Source organism: Motacilla alba, chromosome 12 (assembly GCF_015832195.1).
Source record: "Motacilla alba alba isolate MOTALB_02 chromosome 12, Motacilla_alba_V1.0_pri, whole genome shotgun sequence".
Lineage (NCBI taxonomy): Eukaryota > Metazoa > Chordata > Aves > Passeriformes > Motacillidae > Motacilla > Motacilla alba.
In genome coordinates, this window is record NC_052027.1 from 15,898,921 (window position 1) to 15,919,708 (window position 20,788).

General features: G+C 48.4%; 1 protein-coding gene across 5 annotated transcripts in view; it reads right to left on the minus strand.

Moving 5' to 3' along the window:
- LOC119705935 (6-phosphofructo-2-kinase/fructose-2,6-bisphosphatase 4) overlaps nt 1-20,494 on the minus strand; it is a 51,075-nt gene extending 30,581 nt beyond the window's left edge. For 4 of the 5 annotated variants that reach the window (XR_005258363.1, XM_038148864.1, XM_038148866.1 and 1 more), the window contains exon 1: nt 4,688-4,845. Coding sequence is in view for 4 of the 5 variants with exons in the window: in XM_038148864.1 (XP_038004792.1) it covers nt 4,688-4,793 (106 nt within the window). In the remaining variant the exon portion in view is untranslated. Of the gene's footprint in view, nt 1-4,687; nt 4,846-20,341 lie in introns of those variants that run through there. The other variant, XM_038148867.1, reaches the window with a different exon arrangement.
- Nucleotides 20,495-20,788: the final 294 nt, after the last annotated feature.

Sequence of the window (20,788 nt, forward strand, 5' to 3'; positions counted from 1 at the left end):
TGCTCTGGATTAGATGGCCACCCATGGCTGCAGCCTCATGCCAGCTGCACAGGTGGCACTCAGTGACAAACACACCTGTGCATTAGCAATAGAAGCCAAAGGCACCTGTGCTGGCCAAAACAGCCCATTCACAGCTAAGTGGCAGGACTAAAAATAAAAGCACACAAAGCAGCTATTTCACTTCTTCTGTACCTCACTGTAGCATTCTCAACACACAAAGACTCAGCACAGCAGACTTTATTTCTCCCTTATGATCCTGTGTAATTAACAAGGCTTAATTTTGCTCATTAGCTGAATAAAAAAGTTAAGACCAGAACAGAATGCCAAGTTCTGGTATGTATCAAATGGATTAAATACTCCACAGAAATTAATTATCTTTTACTTTATCTAAACCACAGCTTCCTCAACAGAACATTGCCAACACTCACTGCAAGCAGGGGGAAACAGTCATTCCCACAGAGGTATTTTCAATATCAGTGTCTCATGGCTTACATTTTCCCTTGAAGAAATGTAAGCAAGTTTGACACGAGGAAGTAAGCTAATAAAAATAGCCAAACATACCACAAATTACACATATCCCAGTGGCACAGTGGTAAATCCTCCTTTTCACAGCACCTCGCCATCATTCAATTTATATTAAAAAATTTCTGGTGCGAGTTACAGGTGTGTGAGAGCCAAGGCAGACTCCTAAGGGCAGCTTTCTCTCCACTCCTTACCACTGGATTGTCTGGTTTACCTTCAGAAACATCTCTACACGGTCTAGCCTCCAGAAAACAATCTCATTTTTCACTACTGCTTCCTATATGTAACTCCTAAGGATTTCCAACAGCCCCAACCTGTGGGTGTGCCATCAACACTGATTTTGTTAGAGGAACACAAGCACTCAGTAAAACACTTGAGTAAAACTCAGAACAGTAAAACACAACTTACAGCTTGTACACCATCATTTGCTAAAGATGCTCTAAGACTTCAGTCAGTTTTTTCTTTAAAACAGATGCTTGGGATATATACATTTAGGAGGGCATGTTTATAAACAGCATTGCCAAAGAGAAGGAACACAGAAAAAAACACAGCCAAAATACCCATCAGTGAGGGAAAATGGCCAAATGATGAAATGCTGCAACTGAAGCAAAGGCATTATCCCAGTTTAATATTTCTTAAACATTAGAACAACACAGCAAGTTGCAGCTCGAGAGTAAAATTATGACTGCCTACCCTTCTAAAGTTTCAGACTTAACAGTCAAGGAGAAAGAAATTACATGTTTATTTCTTGCCTCTATTGTGAAATAACACAAATGCAAAAGAAGGTTGTGAAACCAAACTGGGACATGGAACAATCTAGATGAGCCGTGCTGCAATTCATCAGCCCTCAAAACTCTTTTGGATCTTGTGAAATCCGAGTCAAGAGTTGATATTTTCCAGGTTCACTTACTACCAAACAAATTATCAGCTGTCCTTTCCTTTGACCCAGAATTAGATTTTGTTTTTACTTTATATGTGTTAAAGACAGATGCTTTTTGTATCAAGCCGTTACTGTTAGAGATTTGAAGTTTACAAAGTGTTCTTGCAGTTTCTATGGCCTTCAATTCAAGGCCTGTTCTCCAAAAATCCTACACTATTTAGAGGCTCATACACAAATATCTCTGACTCTAAGCCAACACAACCACCCTTCCAAATAAGGCTAGCCTTCTGTGTTTTTCCCATCACTAATCCAAGTTAACCATTGTTAATCCATCATATCTTTTTGACCAACAATGACAACCAGTCTCCCTTCTTTGCATCCCATGGGGATGTTCCCCATCCTGCTGTTCTTCCTGAAAAGCATCTGCTCCTAGACCTGAAGAAGTCCATCGTCTTCTAATTTGTATCTCCTCTTTTTGTCCAAACCACCAGTTTTTACCACCTTGGTCCAAGGGATTCAGAATTCACATTTGTCCCCTGGCCAGGCCTGTGCCACCAGCTGCTCCAAGCTGCTCTGTCATTCCCTTCCTCAGGGTCACCTTTTGCTTCCTACAGCTTTGATGCCAACAGCAAAGATCCCATCTCACCTCCTGCTCCTCAGGCACCATCCTCACCTCATTCACGCTCCTATTTTCAGTTCCTAGCATTAGGAGCATAAATACACACAAGCAGCATGTGCTCAAAGGGTAGAGTTCTTTAGAGCAGAGATAATAATTTGATACTTTCTTCTTTTTTTGTACAATTCTACTGCTGTATCATCAGCAAATGACATTTATTAGAATGACCAAATTTCAGCAGCTGTAGGGAAACAAAGCATTTAACTGTAGTGGGGCAGGGATGTTTAACCACAGGAAGTTCACTATTTATCTCTCACTATAAACATCCTCTGCTGGCCTCCCCAAACAACTTTCACTAGGGCCTACTCAGCTATTTGTTTTTTATGTCCATGTTTACAGCTCTCTGCTTGATTCGGAGGTTACAGCAATCTGAACATCCAGTGCCAAGAACAGCTTTAATTCAACCTGTTCACAGACGAAACTCTTCACGAGCGACCACAAAAGGCAAGCCACAGCTATTAATAACAAGATGCACTTGCAGTGCCTTCAGGTGTGACTCTGGAAGGTCACCAGAACAGTTACCCTGGCTGCACCTGTGTCACCAGCTGTAAAAGCTGCCTGCTCTGTAGGCTGCACACGGACGCCACTCCTCCTCAAAGACCTTGTACTGCACAGACTGAAAGAACTGGCTCCTCAAAGCCCTGTGACAGCTAAACCCGGGCACAGCTCAGCAGATTTCTTCTTCCCAAGACAACAGCAGTTGCTACAACTTCTAGAAAATCACACTAAAAACAGCTAACACTGGTGAGTCCTTTCGTAGACAAATCTGCCGAGGCCTCAACTGGAAGTGTGTACAGTTCTGCTCATCCACCTTCTAGAAGGATAAAGACTAAAGGCAGTGCAGATAAAGGTCAGCAGCACAAAGCAAAAAATTAAAAAAAAAACCAACACCAACCAAAGGAGACTGAAAGAGTTCATCTTGTTTAGCCAAGAAACTCAACACAGAGTGAGTAACTTCACTTTTCCCACTGCAAAGCTGCACTTGAGGACAAAACCACTTCCACCTTGAGCTGGTATTTTTGGAACAGTATCATCTGACCCAGTTACCTGAAACAACAAAGAACCAGAACTGGTCAGCCCAACACAGCCCCAGGTGACCCATCCTGGGCTGCCACAGCACAGCTACAGCACCCACAGGTCACACTGCCTCACCAGGACACAGGGCAACACAGGACACGTGCAAGTCCCAGGGAAAAAGAGTCTGCAACACCCCTACATGGGAAAATCATGAAGTGTTCTCAGTTTGCTGACACGAGATATAAGGTTTTGTCAAGGAAGAGTAACTTCTGCTCCTTTGCAGGCTGTTTCTAATTCTTACATATCACAAAGGACTGCAGACTTTTTACGGGTAGGGCTGCAAAAGGGTTTGAAAAAAAAAAAACCAGGCAATCTCTTTTTCTAGCAAAAGGTTCTTTTCATTTATAAGGGGTCTGAGGCATTAAACTTACAGAGTCCTACAAAAAACCCCAGTGGCATGTGAAATATTTTTTAATTTATAGTCAAGTGAAGCTAAATAATTCTGCCAAGAAGACAATGCACATCGTCAAATTACACATGACTCATATGCAATTTTGTTCTTGGGTTGGGGGGATTTTTTTGTAAAACAGTATCTGTGTCAGAGCTACAACAGATATCACTCTGTTTGGAAAAGAGATGCCACATTAAGGCTAAAACAAAGCGGTCTTCTTAGCACGTTTATAAAGCATTTATACGCATTTTCTGACCCTCTTCCTATTTCAGCAGTCATCTCAATCTACCGTGGCTCAGATGCTGCAGTAATTCAGTTCCCAGAGAAACACACTCCTGCCTGTTTGCCCAGCACACAACAAGAGAGTCAGGGTGGTTTGGGGTTTTTGGGGGGAGGGGGTTTGGTTTCCTCTTGTAGCCAGGGCTGGACCAAAGCACGAGCAGAGAGCCAAGGCTGCAGCCCATGGACTCCTGCCACACCGGCAGAGCCTCAGCCCTGTCAGCACAGCCTCTCTGCATGACAAATACAAACAATTCTACACCACAAAGCCCCTTTTGTCTGCAAAACTGCCGTGCACCGGACCTCAGTTACTTAAGTAAGGGGGCAAAATGAAAGGAAGAGGGGGAAAAAACAACCTGTGAGGCAAAGTTTGTTAATGAACTATGGTTTACAAACGCCACAGCCAAAGTCTCAGGAGGCTGATGACTTGGTTGGCTGCACCTCAAAATATGGGAAGTCATTAACTCATGGAACAGATGGGCTGATACAGCATTGGCCTTAAAGGAAAAAAAAAAAAAATACAAAGGAACACAACAACCAAAACAAGAACACTGACATTTTCAGGCCCCTCTCCAAGACGAATATACTGAACACAAACGCTCCCTGACACCAGAGCGTCTAATAAATAAAAAACCCAAACAAACCCGCAAAACACCAAGAAAAGCAACCAGAAAACACATTCATTCCGGCTGGGCTTCCCTGCCTTCCGCCGGGCGCGGAGCCAGCAGCTCCGGGGGCCGACCCTGCTCGGGGACCCGCGCCCGCCGCCCCGCCGCGACCGACCCCAAGCGCCGGGGCTCGGCTCCATCCCCCGGCCCGGCCCGAGCGGGGCCCGCCCGCCCGCCCGGCCCGAGCCGCTCACCGCCGCGCTGCGCGCTGTGCCCCGCGGGCAGCCCGTTGTCGTAGGGCTCCCACGTCTTCTGCAGCGGGTTCTGCGTGAGCTCCCGAGCCGCCGGAGCCGCCGCCATCCTCGGCCGCTGCCGGCTCCCAGCGCCGCGGCGGCGGGCGGGGCGCGCCGGGGCCGCCCCCGGGGCAGGGCCGGCAGCGCAGGCAGCGCAGGCCGCAGCCCCGCCGCGCCCCGGGCCCCGCAACGCCGCCCGCCGCCACCGAGACCCCCGCGGGAAGGCCCCGGCACCGGCCCCGGCCGTGCTGCGAGCAGGTGACTCCGCTCCGTGCCGCTGCTGCTGCAGGGAACACCACGCTGCTTCTGAAAAGATTTTTTTTTTTTTAAATCAACCCAAAACCTAAATATAGAACGCCCAGGGAGCGTGCTGTGTGTTTTAAGCCATGCATTGAGTGAGACATTTTTCCAATTAAACTGTTTTGGCCTGAAGGCTAAATTAATAGCGATGCAGAAAAACATAAACCATAGGTTTCCTGCATCCTATTTGGCTCCCCCCAAAAAAAGCTGCTAACAAATGGCCCTAGGAAGCTGCAGTGGCAGCAGTGGCTTCGCTAAACACAACACCCAGCTGTCGCCTTTCCACATCACCTTTATCAGCTTTACAGCTTGGGGAAACCCACCTCTCTAACTGGCCTGAGCAAAGCCCTAAAAAAAGTTCAATATTTCACATATATACAACTCTCTATATATTTTACAGAAAATAAACACAACACAATGAAAATACGGTAGTGAAATGCAGTACACATTTTCATTATTAATCACGCCATTATTATGACACTGGCCTAAACACAAGTGAAGGCCAGTACATACTTTCTTTTTTAATACTAACCAGGCTCTGATCACCTGAGCATTATTTTTAGTCTTTCTGTTCTATTAGAAGCTAAAATGTACCTTTCTAAACAACAAAATATCAGTTCTCAGAGACATTTGGGAAGACACCTCTGGGAGAGTCAGTACTGTTTTTCCAGAACCATGTTTGCTTGACCTGCTTTTCCCTCTGTTCCATTTCCTTCTCTCCAAGACCAATGCCAGTTTTCCTCTGTAGGTGCCCCACACTATATTTTCATCCAAGATTTTCTTCATGATTTTGTTTTGGGTCGACAACCGGCGTGGGGAGGGACAGAGGGGCTACAAGAGTTTCACTGCAAGGGTCAGAAAACTAGGAGCAGTGGGAGGGAGGTTTTGAATGCTTAAAAGCTTCTTGGTTTCTTCTGTCAAATGTGTGTTTACTTCCAGCAGTTGCCCGAAGAGGTGTGAGCAGGAACAGTTCAACCTGTGTCCCAGGTTTATCCCAGAAGCTGTCTGTGCACACACAGGGAATGATGCAACACATGGGACACGGACTCCAGGGTAGAGTCCAGCAGCAGGACGTCCCCACCTCACCCTCCTGTGATGACAGCAAGGCCAAGATCCTCCAGCTTCCCTAACAATGCCTCCAGTAAAGCCAGGAGAGCCCACAACAGATGCGATATTAACAGAAACAAGAGATGAATAGGAACGCATTTATAAACCACACTCCTCAGGTTTGTTTTACATACGTTAAGTAGAAAACCTACTAAATCCTTCCAGCCTCTAGAAATAAAGTTTGTACTTCCTTTCTGTAAATCCACACCCTGCACAAGAACTGGAAGCCCAGTCACACAACTCGAGCCAAGAACACTGACCTGATGTTGTTCATACAAGAACAGCATTTTTCAGAAGTCTGTGGGATGAATGGTCACATTTCTGTCTCATCCTCAAAGCACCAGGCACAGGGCCAGTTAATTAATTCCTTTCTGCTCAGATTCAAACCAGTGGCACCTGCACAAAACTTCAGTTAAGGGTTTGTCCAGGTGTCTGTAATAACATCAGAGGTGTTCAGAGACACCTGCTAGCCTTTGTTTTTGTGAGGCACAGAGTTCAGCTTGGTTGATGACAAGCTTATGTGATTATGTTGTATTCAAGGCTTAGTTGATTTGTGGTTTGTTTTTAAACCCCAGTGCAGTAATGAGCTATTTGATCAAGGACATGGAGAAAGCAAATACAGGTATCTTGTACTACTCCTGAGGTCTCCCTTCAAAACATGCTTTACAAGGGCACTACATTCACTTCTGGGAAAAGACAGAAGAAGTGTTGTCTGTTAGATTCCCAATAAATGACAGAGATCACCTTCTGCACAATCTCATTGTCATCAGCTGCTGTCTTAATGCAAAGGCTGGAGGAGCAGAGTGATGCCTGCAGGTGAAGAGCTTTGTTTGTTACAGGGAAACCATGAGCAAGCCTTTACACCTGGGAAGGCATTTACACAAAGCATCTGCTCTCAGGTGAGCAGAGAGCTCACATGAGAAACCACCTCTCTCCAGAGGCAAAACATCAAGGGGAAGGGCAGTCTTGGAAAATGAGCTGCAGCATGGAAGTAACGTGCTTGAGCCAAGTGACAAAGTTACACTTACTCTCTGGAAACAACTGACTGACACGACAGGAAATGTAGGGTTTAATGCCTACAGCTAATGGCAATTATTTAGAGACAGGGAGAAATAAAAGAGACTGAACCAAGGTTTCAGCTTGATCCTACAGAAACCCAACTTGTATCTGTGAACACGCTGTATCATATGGCAGCCACATAATCCAAGTTTCACAATACGTGCAAGTAACTTCCACGTCCCTCATTGCCCTAGTAAAGCTACCACATTTTAGTATGACAGCCCATAAAACATCCATAAGCCTCCTGGTCTTCCACCATCTCTCTGGCAGCACACACTCGCTACTTGGAACAGGGAAAGAAGATTTTCCAGTCCCTGAGGTGCCCACGCCCTCAGCACCCCGAGCACACAGAGCTCCGCACAAAGCCAGCCCGGGCCCCTGTGCAGCGCAGGGCAGCCAGCGAGAGCCGGGAGGGATCCGCGGCAGGACAACGAGACCTGGGCACAGCCCGCGGTGAGTAGGGGGGCTCTGGAGCGTTCCGGCAGCTCTCCCGCACCGCCCGGGGACATCGCGGGGACACCGGGCACATCCCGGGAGCACCGGGCACATCCCGGGAGCACCGGGCACATCCCGGGAGCACCTCAGGCTCCCGCGGGTGCTGGCACCGCCCTGGCCGCCAGGCGGCGCCCTGGCCCCTCCGCGGGCACTGCGCGTGCGCCCCCTGGTGGCTGCGGCGGGCAAAGGCACCGCCCCCGACAGAGCGGGGACGGACGGACGGACGGACGGACACACGGCCGCGGGCACCCGGACCGACACACGGCCGCGGGCACCGAGGGACACAGCGCTGGCCATCCCCGCGCTGAGAGCTGCTCTGAGCCCTCCGGGCCGCCCGTGCCCAGCCAGCCCTCCTGGAAACATGAATTCCCGGCCACCCTGCAGAAAGGCAATGTCGCAGCCAAGTGACACCGGGATGGACAGGCCAGGGGACAGCAACGCTCCGCAGAACTAAAACACAGCAGGATTGCGCTTTTAAGCGCACCGGGTGGAGTCAGAGCTTACAGAAAGTTACTGTAAAAAGATGGGAAGGAAAGCCCATCTACCGGCCAGAGTTATTTCTTAACTCAAATGAAAAAAAAATATTGGGAGGAGTGAGCCCACACTCAGAACAAAATATCCACATTTCTTTCTAGACATTAAACACAAATAAATTACATTTCATCATAAATCTATTACTTCAATTTCTCTAAAGTCATTTCCTTCCAATAAATCATGGGATATACTTTGCAGTCCCACACTCTCAGCTACCTACTTTGACAGAACCCACAGTCCCTGACCTCTACACAGACAACTGGCAATAATCAGCTGGGAAAAACCCAAATCCAAACCCTCTCTGTTGCAATGGCAGGTAACTGCTCCAGCTCGAAGTGACAAACAGGAACTAGTTTAAATTATCCCATCTTAAGACTGGCATCTGCATTTTCTACATCTGGCCATAGTGAGAGGGGACAGATCAGAGCTGAAGTTCTTATCCCCATTTTAAAAGGTGCAAAGACAGGGCTGTGAGGCTCCCCACTCACAAGTACTCACAAAGACATCGCCCCTGGCACAGCACCAGTTTTGTTTCAGCACAAATTGAGGAGACACAGAGGAACAGAGACCTTGCAATAATCATTACATATGGCTGTTATTCTAGAAATACAGACACACACCTGCACAGCCTTCAGCCACACACATATCTTACACATCCAGCTTTGACACCCATCCAAAGCTCCCCAGTTTCACATCAATGGGTTGGCTCTGACCAGCTAACAGGCAGCCTGCTACACTGCATCACAGTGTTTGTATAAAGGAGACAGGATAATTCCTGCTGAACTTGTAATTTATTTTCTCTTTCAATTAAAAAAACCAAAAAAAAAAAAAAACAAAAAAACCCACCAAAAAACACCAAACAACAACCAAAAAAAAAAAAACCAAACCAAAAAAAAAAATAAACCAAGCAAAAAGATTTCAAATGTACCTTCAGCAGGCTGGTGGCAGTCCTTCATTGGCCAAAATCTATGCAGCTGGAAGCATCAGCCCAGGACAGCAGCTATCTAATTTATACCAGGCTGTTACCACACTGCGAGCCAATGAGAGGAGTCAGTGACCACACACACAACTATGCTTCACCCTTTCTGTTCACAAGTAACAACAGTCCAGCATTTCAAAACTGGGTTTCAGGTGGAATGGGAGAGATCTCTCCCCACTCAGCTGATGTGAGGCACACTGCTGATGGGTTTTTTTGACCAAGTATTTGTTGGTGGCTCTTACATGGTGAAAAGACTTGTAAATGCACCCAGTTTCTGCTATAAAGACCAAACCTACCGCAGAGCAGCTGGGACACTTGGCCTGTTCTGTCACATCCCCCGTTACACTAGGACCTCAGCAGGGAACAGACTGCTCTCTCCTCCAGGCCATTCCCATATTCCTGAAGTGCAGATCAAGCCTGGCAGGTTTTTCCTCCCTGTGCAAGAGAAGTGCCTAACAAGCTGCCTAAAGCACAATGCTCTTCTGCTCAGCATGCTGTGCCTCAGTAGGCCAGGCACTAACCCAGCCTCGCTATCCAACTGCCAGGGAAACCCAGAGAGGAAGGAGGCTGCGCCACAAAAAGCACCTCTCTTCCTCCCTGGGCTGCTCCTGAGCCCCTGCATGATGACACAGAGCATGCCCTGGGAACAGCCATCCTCCACAAGAGATCCCCCAGGAGCTAAAAGCTTCTCAGAGAGCTTCCCACAGAGAAGAGAGTCAGTTCTCTGCCATTCAGAGCTTAGCAAGCACAGTGAGCAATCCAGGCAGAGATGTGCAATGCTGGGTTAGCAGAGTGACACACACTGACTCACAGCTCCTCAGCTCAGGCTCTCAGGACATTTTGTTACATCAGCTTCTCAAACGAAGACTTCCCATCTCATCAAGGCCACCTATGGCTCCCTCCTCAACCCAAAGTGCCATTTTCCTTTTTGTTTGCCACAGTCTAATGTGCCAGGAGTCAACCCAGCAAAAATAACAAATTGCCCACTAAGGCCCCAAAAATGTCAAGCACCCCACATGACAGGTTCAGCAGGTTCCCCAGACCATCTCCACAGGTCCTTCCATCTGGGACTTGATTCCAAACAAACTGAAATCACAAGGGCCAGGCCTTGTGATACACAGCCCTAGCACTTCCTTCATTTCTTCTGAGCGACCAGTAAGTTTTATTAGTGGCACCAGCCACTCCATATCTTATTTCCTATCACTGCCTAAAGGAAAAATGTTCCAATTGTCTTGGAGCAGACTGCTACCCCAAAGACAAGCAAAAAGCCATTAAGAATTCAGAAGTAAAACAAGAAACTGCCCTCAGCAAGACACACCTACAGAAATTACTTTGTAAGAGTTCATTTTACTACCAGACTTCACGGCTACAGATCGATCTACCAAAGAGATTGGTAACAAATACCCAGATGTAATCATGCTTTAGATGAGAATAAGCTACTGCTAAGAACAAGAAAATTCTTCTATTCTAACCGGGGAGTAGATTTAAACAACACCCAAGATCCCACTGTCCTGGTTCAGGACAAATTTGGGAGAGAAAAGCATCATATAGTCAACCCAGGACCCCACACAGACAAAGCCATATAAATACAGATACTAAAGAGATTCCTTGAGCTGAAACAAAATATTCCTTAGCATAGATAAGGAAAATAATTCATCCAAACAGAAAATGTTCATGTCAGGCAAATCAGCAAGAAAACAAACTCCTATCTCTTCCAACAACCACCAACACATCTGATACAAGGGAAGATCTGACAGGGTTTGGGCCCTCAGAAGCCTCACACCACACTTACTTGGCTGGAGAGACAGATAATTCCCACAGCAATTTGCTTTTATGGCATTTTCCTCATTATCTGCTGAAACATCATCAGAGCTATCCATGGTGCATGCACAGCAGCGAGGCAGCCCTGGCAGCAGAGCTCATGTGTGCCTGCATTCCAGCACAGGTGTGCTTCCCAAACCACGAGCACCCCACCAGCAGGAAACAAGCAGCAGCCACACAAAGGTTGCATTGTAGGAATTGAACCAATCAGCTCTGGGGTCGCTCTCTACAGAACTCGCTCCTTGCACTGCGGGCACATAAACTTTATTAGGGGAGACAGAGCTGATCAGCAGAACACCATCTCACCAGCACGTGGGCTGCACGAGAACCCAGAGCAAACACTGAGACTCACACGCAGCACTATCAGCTAACATAACACACACCTTGCAACACTGTCACTCTGCTCTGCCTTAGCTTCACGTGAACCATTCCTCGAGGCATGGTCACTCGGAGTATTTTCCTCATTTCTAAGTATATCAATATGTTAGCCTAGACGTTTATCACATTTCAGGAGAAATAACTGATCTCTTTTAAATGTGGGAGGAATTTAATGTCTGGGGAGAAACCCTTTTGAAGAGATGCTGTTGTTCTCACACAAGGAAGTTTCCTGGCTTAAGCCTGGCATTAGGGGCAGATTTAAGGCTAGCCTGCACTAATTCTGTTTGTTAAATCTGAAGCAGTAATCACTAAATCTTTACACCTTCAGTCCAAGCAGTCCTCTCCCAGCTTTCCCTCTGAGAGAACAGTGAAATTATTTCCCTGAAAAACAGGCAAGATCCTCAAGTGATGCTTCCAGATATTGCTTAAAACTATTCCCATCATCACAAAGTTGAGCAACATTTTAAATCTTCCTGTTATGATGCAACATAAAAGAAAGATGGTATCCATTATTCATGTTTTCTGAGTGCACCCCAGTGTTAAAAAGCCCTTTGTAGATAAACCCTCTCGCTGTACACCAGGACTCCAAACTATTTACATGAGGGGCCCTGTGCTTTAAGAGGTGCCGAAAGAGGACACCAAAACACACAGCATTTGCACAAATTGCCTATTTACATTCACATGTCCAGAGGTGAAGTGAAAACCCTGGGTTTCCAAGATGGCAAGTGCACTGAGGAGAGCCATTCCTGCACGCTGCTCGGGTAGAACCTGATGTTGTTACTACAGCAACAGCACGGACAGCCTGGCACAGCCCTGCACCGTGGGTGCACCCTGGGACAGTGTCACCTCCCTGCCAGGGTGACACAGCAGCAGGTCCACTGCAGTCACCTGAGAGCCCCGATTCAACCACAGAAAACAAGGGCTGGATTAATCCGTAGTGCTTGAAAGAGAAGGGAAAACAAAACCACACCTGCATCCACGGGGATGCCTGCCTTTGTGCCTCTTGAATCTGCTTAAAAGCAGCCTGTGCTAAGCAGTCTGAAAGTGCCTCCGTCACCTCAGAGCTCTCTATCCCTTTTCAGTCACCAAGCACATTAGAAAAGCTCCCCAGTTCTGAGTTTGAGTGTGCAGGTATGAGGAGTAATGTAATTAAAGGGAGCACAAGGAAGGGACTGACAGTTCTAAGTACAACAGACAGCCCTCATCCAGGCTGACAGGCTTATGAATTATGCTCAGCCACTTTTATATTAGATATTTGAACATTTCTGGTGTATACACATCCTCTCTCCTGTCACTCAGCAAGGATCCTATGAATCCCACTTGCTCATAACTGTAGGTCTAGGTTGCTAAATAAAAAAAAAAATTATAAAACAAGGGCAGCTGCCATCTCAGAATAGAACTAAAACACTTTACACCACCTTTAAAACCAAATGCTATCAACTGGCTTCAGAAGTACAATTCTACAAGAGCTGACACTTCAAAGGAAAACATCTGTAAAAACTTACTACAGGAGTTAGGGGAGCTGTTTGATGAGATGAAAAAGGAGAATATACTGACAACAAAGAGTATACAAAATTTGCATGAGATTCAAATGCATGAAGTACTCCAAATTAATTTTTAAAAAATCTTGCGGAGCTACCTATCAGATAGCAGCACCTTAAGAGATAAGAGAGCTTGGGAAGCACCACCCGGGGTTTGGGGTGTGAAATACTGAATGACTGATGGGGAGCTCAAAGGGAAAAAGGCAAGAAGGGAAAGAGCCACTGGGCTGGGTGACAGAGCCTGGAGGTGCAGAGTGAATCTGTGAGTCAGCAGCACTTAATGGAAGCTGAAGCCATGTGAACGCCTGGAAAAGGGCACAGGGAGACAAGAGCAAGACAAGGTCAAACCCTGGGGGGAGGAGGAAACTGGACTAGGAGGGGGGAAGGACATCACCAAAGAAAGAACAGCTCACTGGAAGCAGCAGTGACTGTGCAGAGAGGGCTGCAAACAGTTCAGTGACATAAATAACAGGTAAATAGAGAGAAGCACCCCAGGCAGCCCTGGGACTGCAGAGGCTGAGGGGGAGGGGGTACAACCTCACCTGGTGAGAGGGACTAGACTTCTCTGAGAGCCAGAACAAATTTTAAAAGGGGGACGGGAGTTAAAGGTCCAGCAGAGGACAGTCCAGCCCGCCTCAGAGAGCAGCCAGGGAAAAGCCCATGGCAATGGAACAAGAGCAAAGAAAAAGGGGCCCAAGGTCCTCTCAGTTACACTTGCGTTCCTGCATGTCCCACAGCAACAGTAAAGCAGGTTTTGTGAAAGTAAAGAATAAATCTGTCTGGAAAGGCAGCATGGAAAACTGACACTGACACAAGGAGGAAAACAACTCACGGCATATGCGACGCCAGCTGCCGCTGCTGGAAATATTCTTAAGCTCTGTGAAAAAGGAGGGTATTCATCCAAATAAAAATACAAGCAAACCAGAGCAAAGCTTCTCAGAAGCTACCAGTGACAGAATTTATAATAAAAGCAAAAAATTCATCCTAACTTGGCAAACTGCAATGAAGTCAGGTAGTCTAAAACAGCACCGAAGGGGAAAAAAAAATACAGGCCAGACACACAGATCTAAATCACAGAGAATCTCAGTATTCAGAGCCTCCAGGGCAGATTTCTCATTTTCTGTGCATTTTGCAAGTAGACCTAGATGGCCTATCAGCTTCCTGAGACTAACAGGATCAATGTGCAAATGAGGAAGCTTAATAAGAGTAATAAAATTATGACAGCCAAAATAATCAGATTTACAGAATGCAGACAGGCTAAACGGCACAAATGCTACACATTAAACTCTTGCAAGGGGAAACATTCACCAAGTGAGGCTCCAGCATAATATTAGTAAAGAAAGCTTCTCTTTAAAACAAACCAAAATAAAAGCAGCCCACCTGAGTTCTCTTTATATTTTGAAAAAATAACTTTGGTTCAGCACAAGTGTATCCCTAGAGAAAACACAAAAAATTGTTCAGGTGCACAGAAGGCCATAATCCATCACCAACAGCATAAGGGACAGCCTTTGGCACCAGAATGTGTAAAAACACATTCCAGAATCTAAATATCAGTTGAAAGCCAAGAAGGATACAGAAATAGAAAACAAAGCAAGGGAATCAGAAGCAAATGAGCAGAGCAGCCCTCACACTCACCACCCCCAGTGAAAGAGCAGCTGTCCAGGACTGCTGGCTCCAGACACCCCACCCTGGGTCAGTCTGTGCCTGGGGGTCCCCCTCACCACCAGGGACATGAGAACCTTCTTTCACACAGGACAGAGGTCTCAGAAACATTAGCCTTCCACATTTTAAGGAAAACTGGCTAGCAGGAGTGAAGAGGTGCCCTACCAGTGCTCCCAGGACACACAGTGCTTTGAGATGGTCCCATCAGACCTGGGACTGACACCAGACCAGCCCAAATCCCTGGAACTGGCTCAGCCTGGGGAAGAAAAATCAGTGAAACCCAAAGACATAAATCTGTGGGAGATATCTCTTCCAGAGCTGCTTGGATTTTTAAGCTCCTCTACTCTAATCCCCAAATGGAGCATTTCTCAGGGAAAAAATGAAGAAGAATCTGTGAGATTGATCTCCCACCAAAAATGAGTAATGACTTCAGCAGTAACAGGGCTGCTCCCTGCTCAGTCCACCTCTCACAAGCCATCTGACATTTTCTAATTGCAAGAGGTCATGAACCCCTGAAATCTCCTCATTGTTTTGGGGAAACCAGGTTCACATGGGTAGCGGGAAAAAAATACAAAGCTTCCCCCCCCCTTAATGCAGAAGGCAAATGCTGCAGAGCCCAAGGATATCAACAGGGCTCCCATGAACAACAAGTGTTGCTTGTTATTTACCAACAGCATCAATTCGACTTCCAGGGATCTATAACCATTAATGGAAACTTAAAAGGAAGGAAAAGGCAGCCTTAAATCCAAAGAGTGGCAGTGGTCATTGGTCAGAAGCAGCTTCAGACCACTCACGGTGGTTGTGCTCCTTGGGGCCAAAAAGGGGGTGCAGTCAGAGAGAAGCTTTTGGCTATAAAAAAGCACCGCAAATGTTCTGTCTTTGCAGGTTTTGATTTAAACTATCCACTGGCAAACCGTGCCTAAGCCAGACGTGAGGATTTCTTGCTGCTTAGGGAATCCTCCCCGTTCAGGCACCTAAAGCATGCGGGATCAGACAGACAGCTCCCCAGGGCTGCTGCTGGGTGCCCATGGAGAAACCCCTCACGCGGGAGCCCACAGCCACAGAGGCAGCACCACGAGGGGCTTTCCCAGCCAGGCAGGCAGGAATAGCACGTCCCAGCCATTTTTAGGCTCGTCCCAGCCATTTTTAGGCTCGTCCCAGCCATTTTTAGGTGTCGCTCTGGTGACAGGCACGGAGCCCGCAGCAGATGGGGCTGGCGGGGGCTGCTGTGGCTCCTGCTCAGAGGAGAACAGTGCCTGCAGGAGCCTGGATCACACAGCTCCCCTGGCACTGCCCAGGGCCACAGCTCAGCACGTGTGAAGCCAGCTCCACACAAAGACAGGGAGCCATGCAGAAACAGAAGGAATTTTTTTTTAATAACTACTCAGGAAGGAGTTCAGGCAGCTCTAGCTCACCTTCAGAGTCAAAAAGAGGCAAGAACTCAAAACCCTTTATTCACCTTTTTTGGTTTTTTATTTTTCCCTACATTTTTCTACTTGTGCATGGCCTGTAAACAATACAGTAACATAATGAATCACCTGGAAACTAATGCCATGCAGGCATTTCAGATATCCGAGTGCAGCTTTAAATTCCATGTTCCAATGTAGCAGGCACGTTATTTCTACAAGGGCACCCATGACAAATCCACCCCATTTTATTAATAAAACATTTGCAAAACATCCTTTTTCTCCATCACATGGATACAAGTCAGTTGCAATTAAGAGACTCATCACTTGTGTTCATGGCAGCTCAGGGCTTCAGGATTAATTCCAGAGCATTACTTCAGACCCTTAAATGTTGCAGACACCAACACCCAGGACAGCCCCCCATGCAGCAGCTTCTCCAATGAGAGATAAGTGTGGCAGGATCAAAGCACAACCCTAAAGGCACCTAAAACTGCACTGTTGTAATAGCACAGGTAACCACATTTTACCCAAAAAACCCCCAAGTATTTCTTCTCTTTGCATGAACACAAATTCACAGGCTCAGCACATCAGAGTGATTTTGGAGAAGAGAAGGCTCTGGGAGATTTAGAGCACCTTCCAGTGCCTAAAGGGGCTCCAAGAGAGTTGCAGAGGGCCTTTTGGAAGGACATGGAGTGGCAGGACAAGGGGGAATGGCTTTGAACTGACAGAGGACAGGGCTAGATGGGATATTAGGAATAAATTCTTCCCTGTGAGCATGGTCAGGCCCTGGCACAGGGTGTCCAGAGCAGCTGTGGCTGCCCCGTCTCTGGAATGCCAAGGCCAGGTGAGATGGGACCTGAGCAGCCTGGGGTGGAGGAAGGTGTCCCTGCCCATGGCAGGGGGTGGGATGGGATGAACTTTAAGGTCCCTTCCAACCCAAACCATCCTGGGATTTTACTTCACCAGGTCAGCACCTCAGCAGGTAACAGGTTCAGTATTTCTGGAGATTAGGATTCATAATCAGTGAGGGATTACAGCACCTAGGGCCAGGTCTTGGCAGGCACCCAGGAACAAGCCTGGTTTAAAAGACACCCCAGCCCCACGCTGGAGCCTTGTCAGAGCTGCCCCTGCCCCTCTGCACAACCAAACCGTGCCCAAAACCAGCCCACCACTGCTGGAAATAACCTGTGTGAAGCAACACGGGACTCTGTCCTGCAGCCCCACTTGAGTGCCTGGTAAAAATCCAGTGAAATCAGGAGTCAACCTAAATTACTTAATTTTAGACACCGGAGAGCCCAACTAGACAGTCTAGGGAGTTTGGAGTTGATTATTCTCTTTTAGTGCCTTTTACAATTTAATTACTTAACCTCTCATGGTCTCAGACACCGCAAGCCAAGCACGCTGCCTGTGAGAAAAGGTTAACAGACTAATTATTTCTCCTACAATGGGCAAAAATGGCTTCTGGGGAAAACCAGCGCAGACCCAAGGAACCCTGCACTTCTCAGGCTCAGGGCTGGTGCCTCCTCACTTGTATTTTGACGATTTTTACCCTTTCTACCACACTGACCTTGTGGCTCTTCCCAAGAAGCCCCACCCAGGGTGTGGGGCCACAAGCTTACACCATATTCAACAACTTAAAGCAAACAAAAAAAAAAGAGAAACAACAAAACATATAGAGTGAGGTGAGAATACTCCACCAGGTAATTTCTTTCAGAAGGTCAAAGCATTCCCCAAATATGTGATCTTGCCCAACACTTCAAGTCTAAGATTTATATTTATCTCAAGGGAAAATCTGTGGGCATCATACAGAGGTTAAGCCCCAAGGAAACCATGCAAGTCCAGTGAGCCATTCAGAACACATCCATAGTGCTTCACCAGCAATTAAATACTGTCCACAAGTTGGATTTACCAAATCTCTTACTCACAGGAGCAGAAGGAACATTGACGCAATCAAATTGAGAAAAATATTGTTGCAACCACGCTGATTTTTTTTTTAATTGGATGGATGATACATTAAAAAAAAATGAAGTGTTACGATCACTCAATTCAACAACATCCTGCTATTGGTAAGGGTTATATTTATAAATCAGTACATTTTCATAACAAAATGTCCTATTTCATAGAAGATCCTTCGAATGACCTCAAGAAAGTTCTGAAACCAAATCCTCCCCAAAGTGCTCTCAGCTTTGGGCCCTCATCCTGCACAGCTATCCCTACATGAATGCTCTCATTAGATGATGCACTGATTTAAAAGGACTGGCATCTTATGTAAATGGCTGTTATTGCCTTTAATTGCAGCCATAATTATGGGAGTGCCTCGGAACTGAGTAAGGTCACATTAAGCAAACTTATTGGAAACTTTGCAGACTGCTCTGCAACACACTGGACGAGCACCAGGAGTCCCACAATGGGCATTTATTCAGTCCCATCTTCAGCTCTACACAAAGCACTACAAAATCAATCCTATATATATGGGATTGCTCCAAGTAATAGCTGGTTTAGTATGTTTCTGCCTCAAATGAACTAGTTTCTCTGGCATTTGCCAATAAAAAAAAGTTTAATTTAGAATTAATGTCTTTAAAGATTGAAAAATCTTGAAGAGTCTTCCAAGTTTCTTCAGTATTAACGTCTTTGTTTTTCCTCCTCACATCTCAAAGAGCCACATGAGCACCAAGGGACCTGTTACAGAGCCAGCAAGGAGCCAGGTGTTGACAAGAGCAGCAAGGGCAGTCTGCAATTCCCCTGGCACAGCCACAAATCCCTGCTCGTGGAAGACACAGCCCAAGCACTGTGGGAATGACCGAAGGGGCAGCCAAGGGGTTTTCATTCGGACACAAAGCAACGGCCATCAGCACGTTTCAGCCGCTGAGTGGGGGTGCCCCTGCTAGTCCAGGAGGTTCTGAAACCCCAACCTCACTGAACCCCCTCTCCATGCCCTGGGGTGGAGTCGGGCACCGAGGAAGCAGGCAGCTGCCCACTGGGAGGCTGGCAGAAGCAAAGGGATGGCTGTAAACAAGAGCAAGCCTGTGACTCACTGGGCAGAGCCACAGGCACTCTGCACCCAGTGACACCCAGCTTTGTGTGGCACGGGCACACCGGGGTCCTGGTCCTGTTACCAAAGCCGAGTACAACACCCTCACTGCCACATCCATGCCTGCCCCATATCCTGCCCACAACACCCTCACTGCCACATCCATGCCCGCCCCCCATCCTGCCCACAACACCCTCACTGCCACATCCATCCCTGCCCCACAACACCCTCACTGCCACATCCATCCCTGCCCCACAACACCCTCACTGCCACATCCATCCTGCCCCACAACACCCTCACGGCCACATCCATCCCTGCTTCCTATACTGCCCACAACACCCTCACTGCCACATCCATCCTGCCCCACAACACCCTCACTGCCACATCCATCCCTGCCCCTCAACACCCTCACGGCCACATCCATCCCTGCCCCACAACACCCTCACTGCCACATCCATCCCTGCTCCTCAACACCCTCACGGCCACATCCATCCCTGCCTCCCCTCCTGCCCCACGGCAGCAGCACTGCCTGCTTTACCTTCCAGCCTACGTAACACAATTTTCCTAGGAAGTGGGGAAATTAGATCCAAAGATAACTATGACCAAGGCTATGGGCAGAAGTTTTGGTGCACTTGCATCACAGCTGTCACCCTGTATTACACAAAGTGCCTGACAAACACACCAGACCTCGGGCCCCAGGGAGAGCCAGCCCTTTCCAAGGAAGGCCCCAACGAGCCAGCAGCCAAATCTCACGAAGGCAGATAAAAAAGGTGCAGACTGTGTGCTTTTTATGGAGTTGCCCTTAGGAATAAGGGAAGAAGAGCTAACCAGTTAGATCAGTATTTGCCAAAGCACCGCTTTTACACCTTTCCTCGGCAAATGGAGAGCACCGAGGCTTGGAGGAGCGAGATGTAAACCCGCCTTCCTACAGACAGTTGGGGAAAAAGAAGTCCATCACAGCATAGCAATCTCCAAAAATAACTCGGCAAGCAAACAGCTGCTGCTACACTACGATTCCCTCTTTCCACGCCACATCTCCCAACCCTTCCTTCACCCCGGGCTGTTCCAGCAGAAGCCGCAATTCCCATTTCCCACCGGCCGAGCTTTCTGAGATGCCGGGCACCCTCGCTGCTCGGTGGAGCCGGGAGGGAAAATCCCGAGCAGGGCTCCAGGAACACACCACCCCCTTCCCCGCTCCTGGCCGCGCGCGGGTCCCTCGGGGCCGCCCCGCGGGTGGGAAGCCGGGGGCGGGAGGGGAGAAGCGGCGGCTCCCGGGGGTCCCGGGGGTCCCGGGGGTCCTACCTCGGCAGCGCCGGCCCTGCGGGCAGCGGCCGCGGCGGCGGCAGCCCCACATGGGCGGCGGGCTGGGCTCCGCTCCGGCGGAGGCTGGCACGGAGCGCAGGGCCGCGGGAGCCCCGCGGAGCTGCCCGCGGGTGTGCGCGCCCCGCGCGGGGCGGAGCGGGGCGGAGGGACCGGCCCCGGGCAGCCCCCGCCCCGCCGGGAGCCCCCGCTCCGCCCCGGCCGCCCGCAGCCCGCGGGGGCCCGAGGGGTTTGGGGAGCAGCTCCCGCACCTCTGCGCGGGCACGGCCGCGGAACCTCGCACCGCACCCCTGCACCGCACCGCACCCCCTGTGCCGCACCCCTGCACCGCACCCCCTGCACCGCACCGCACCCCCTGCACCGCACCCCCTGCACCGCACCGCACCCCCTCCGCACCGCACCCCCTGCACCGCACCCCCTCCGCACCGC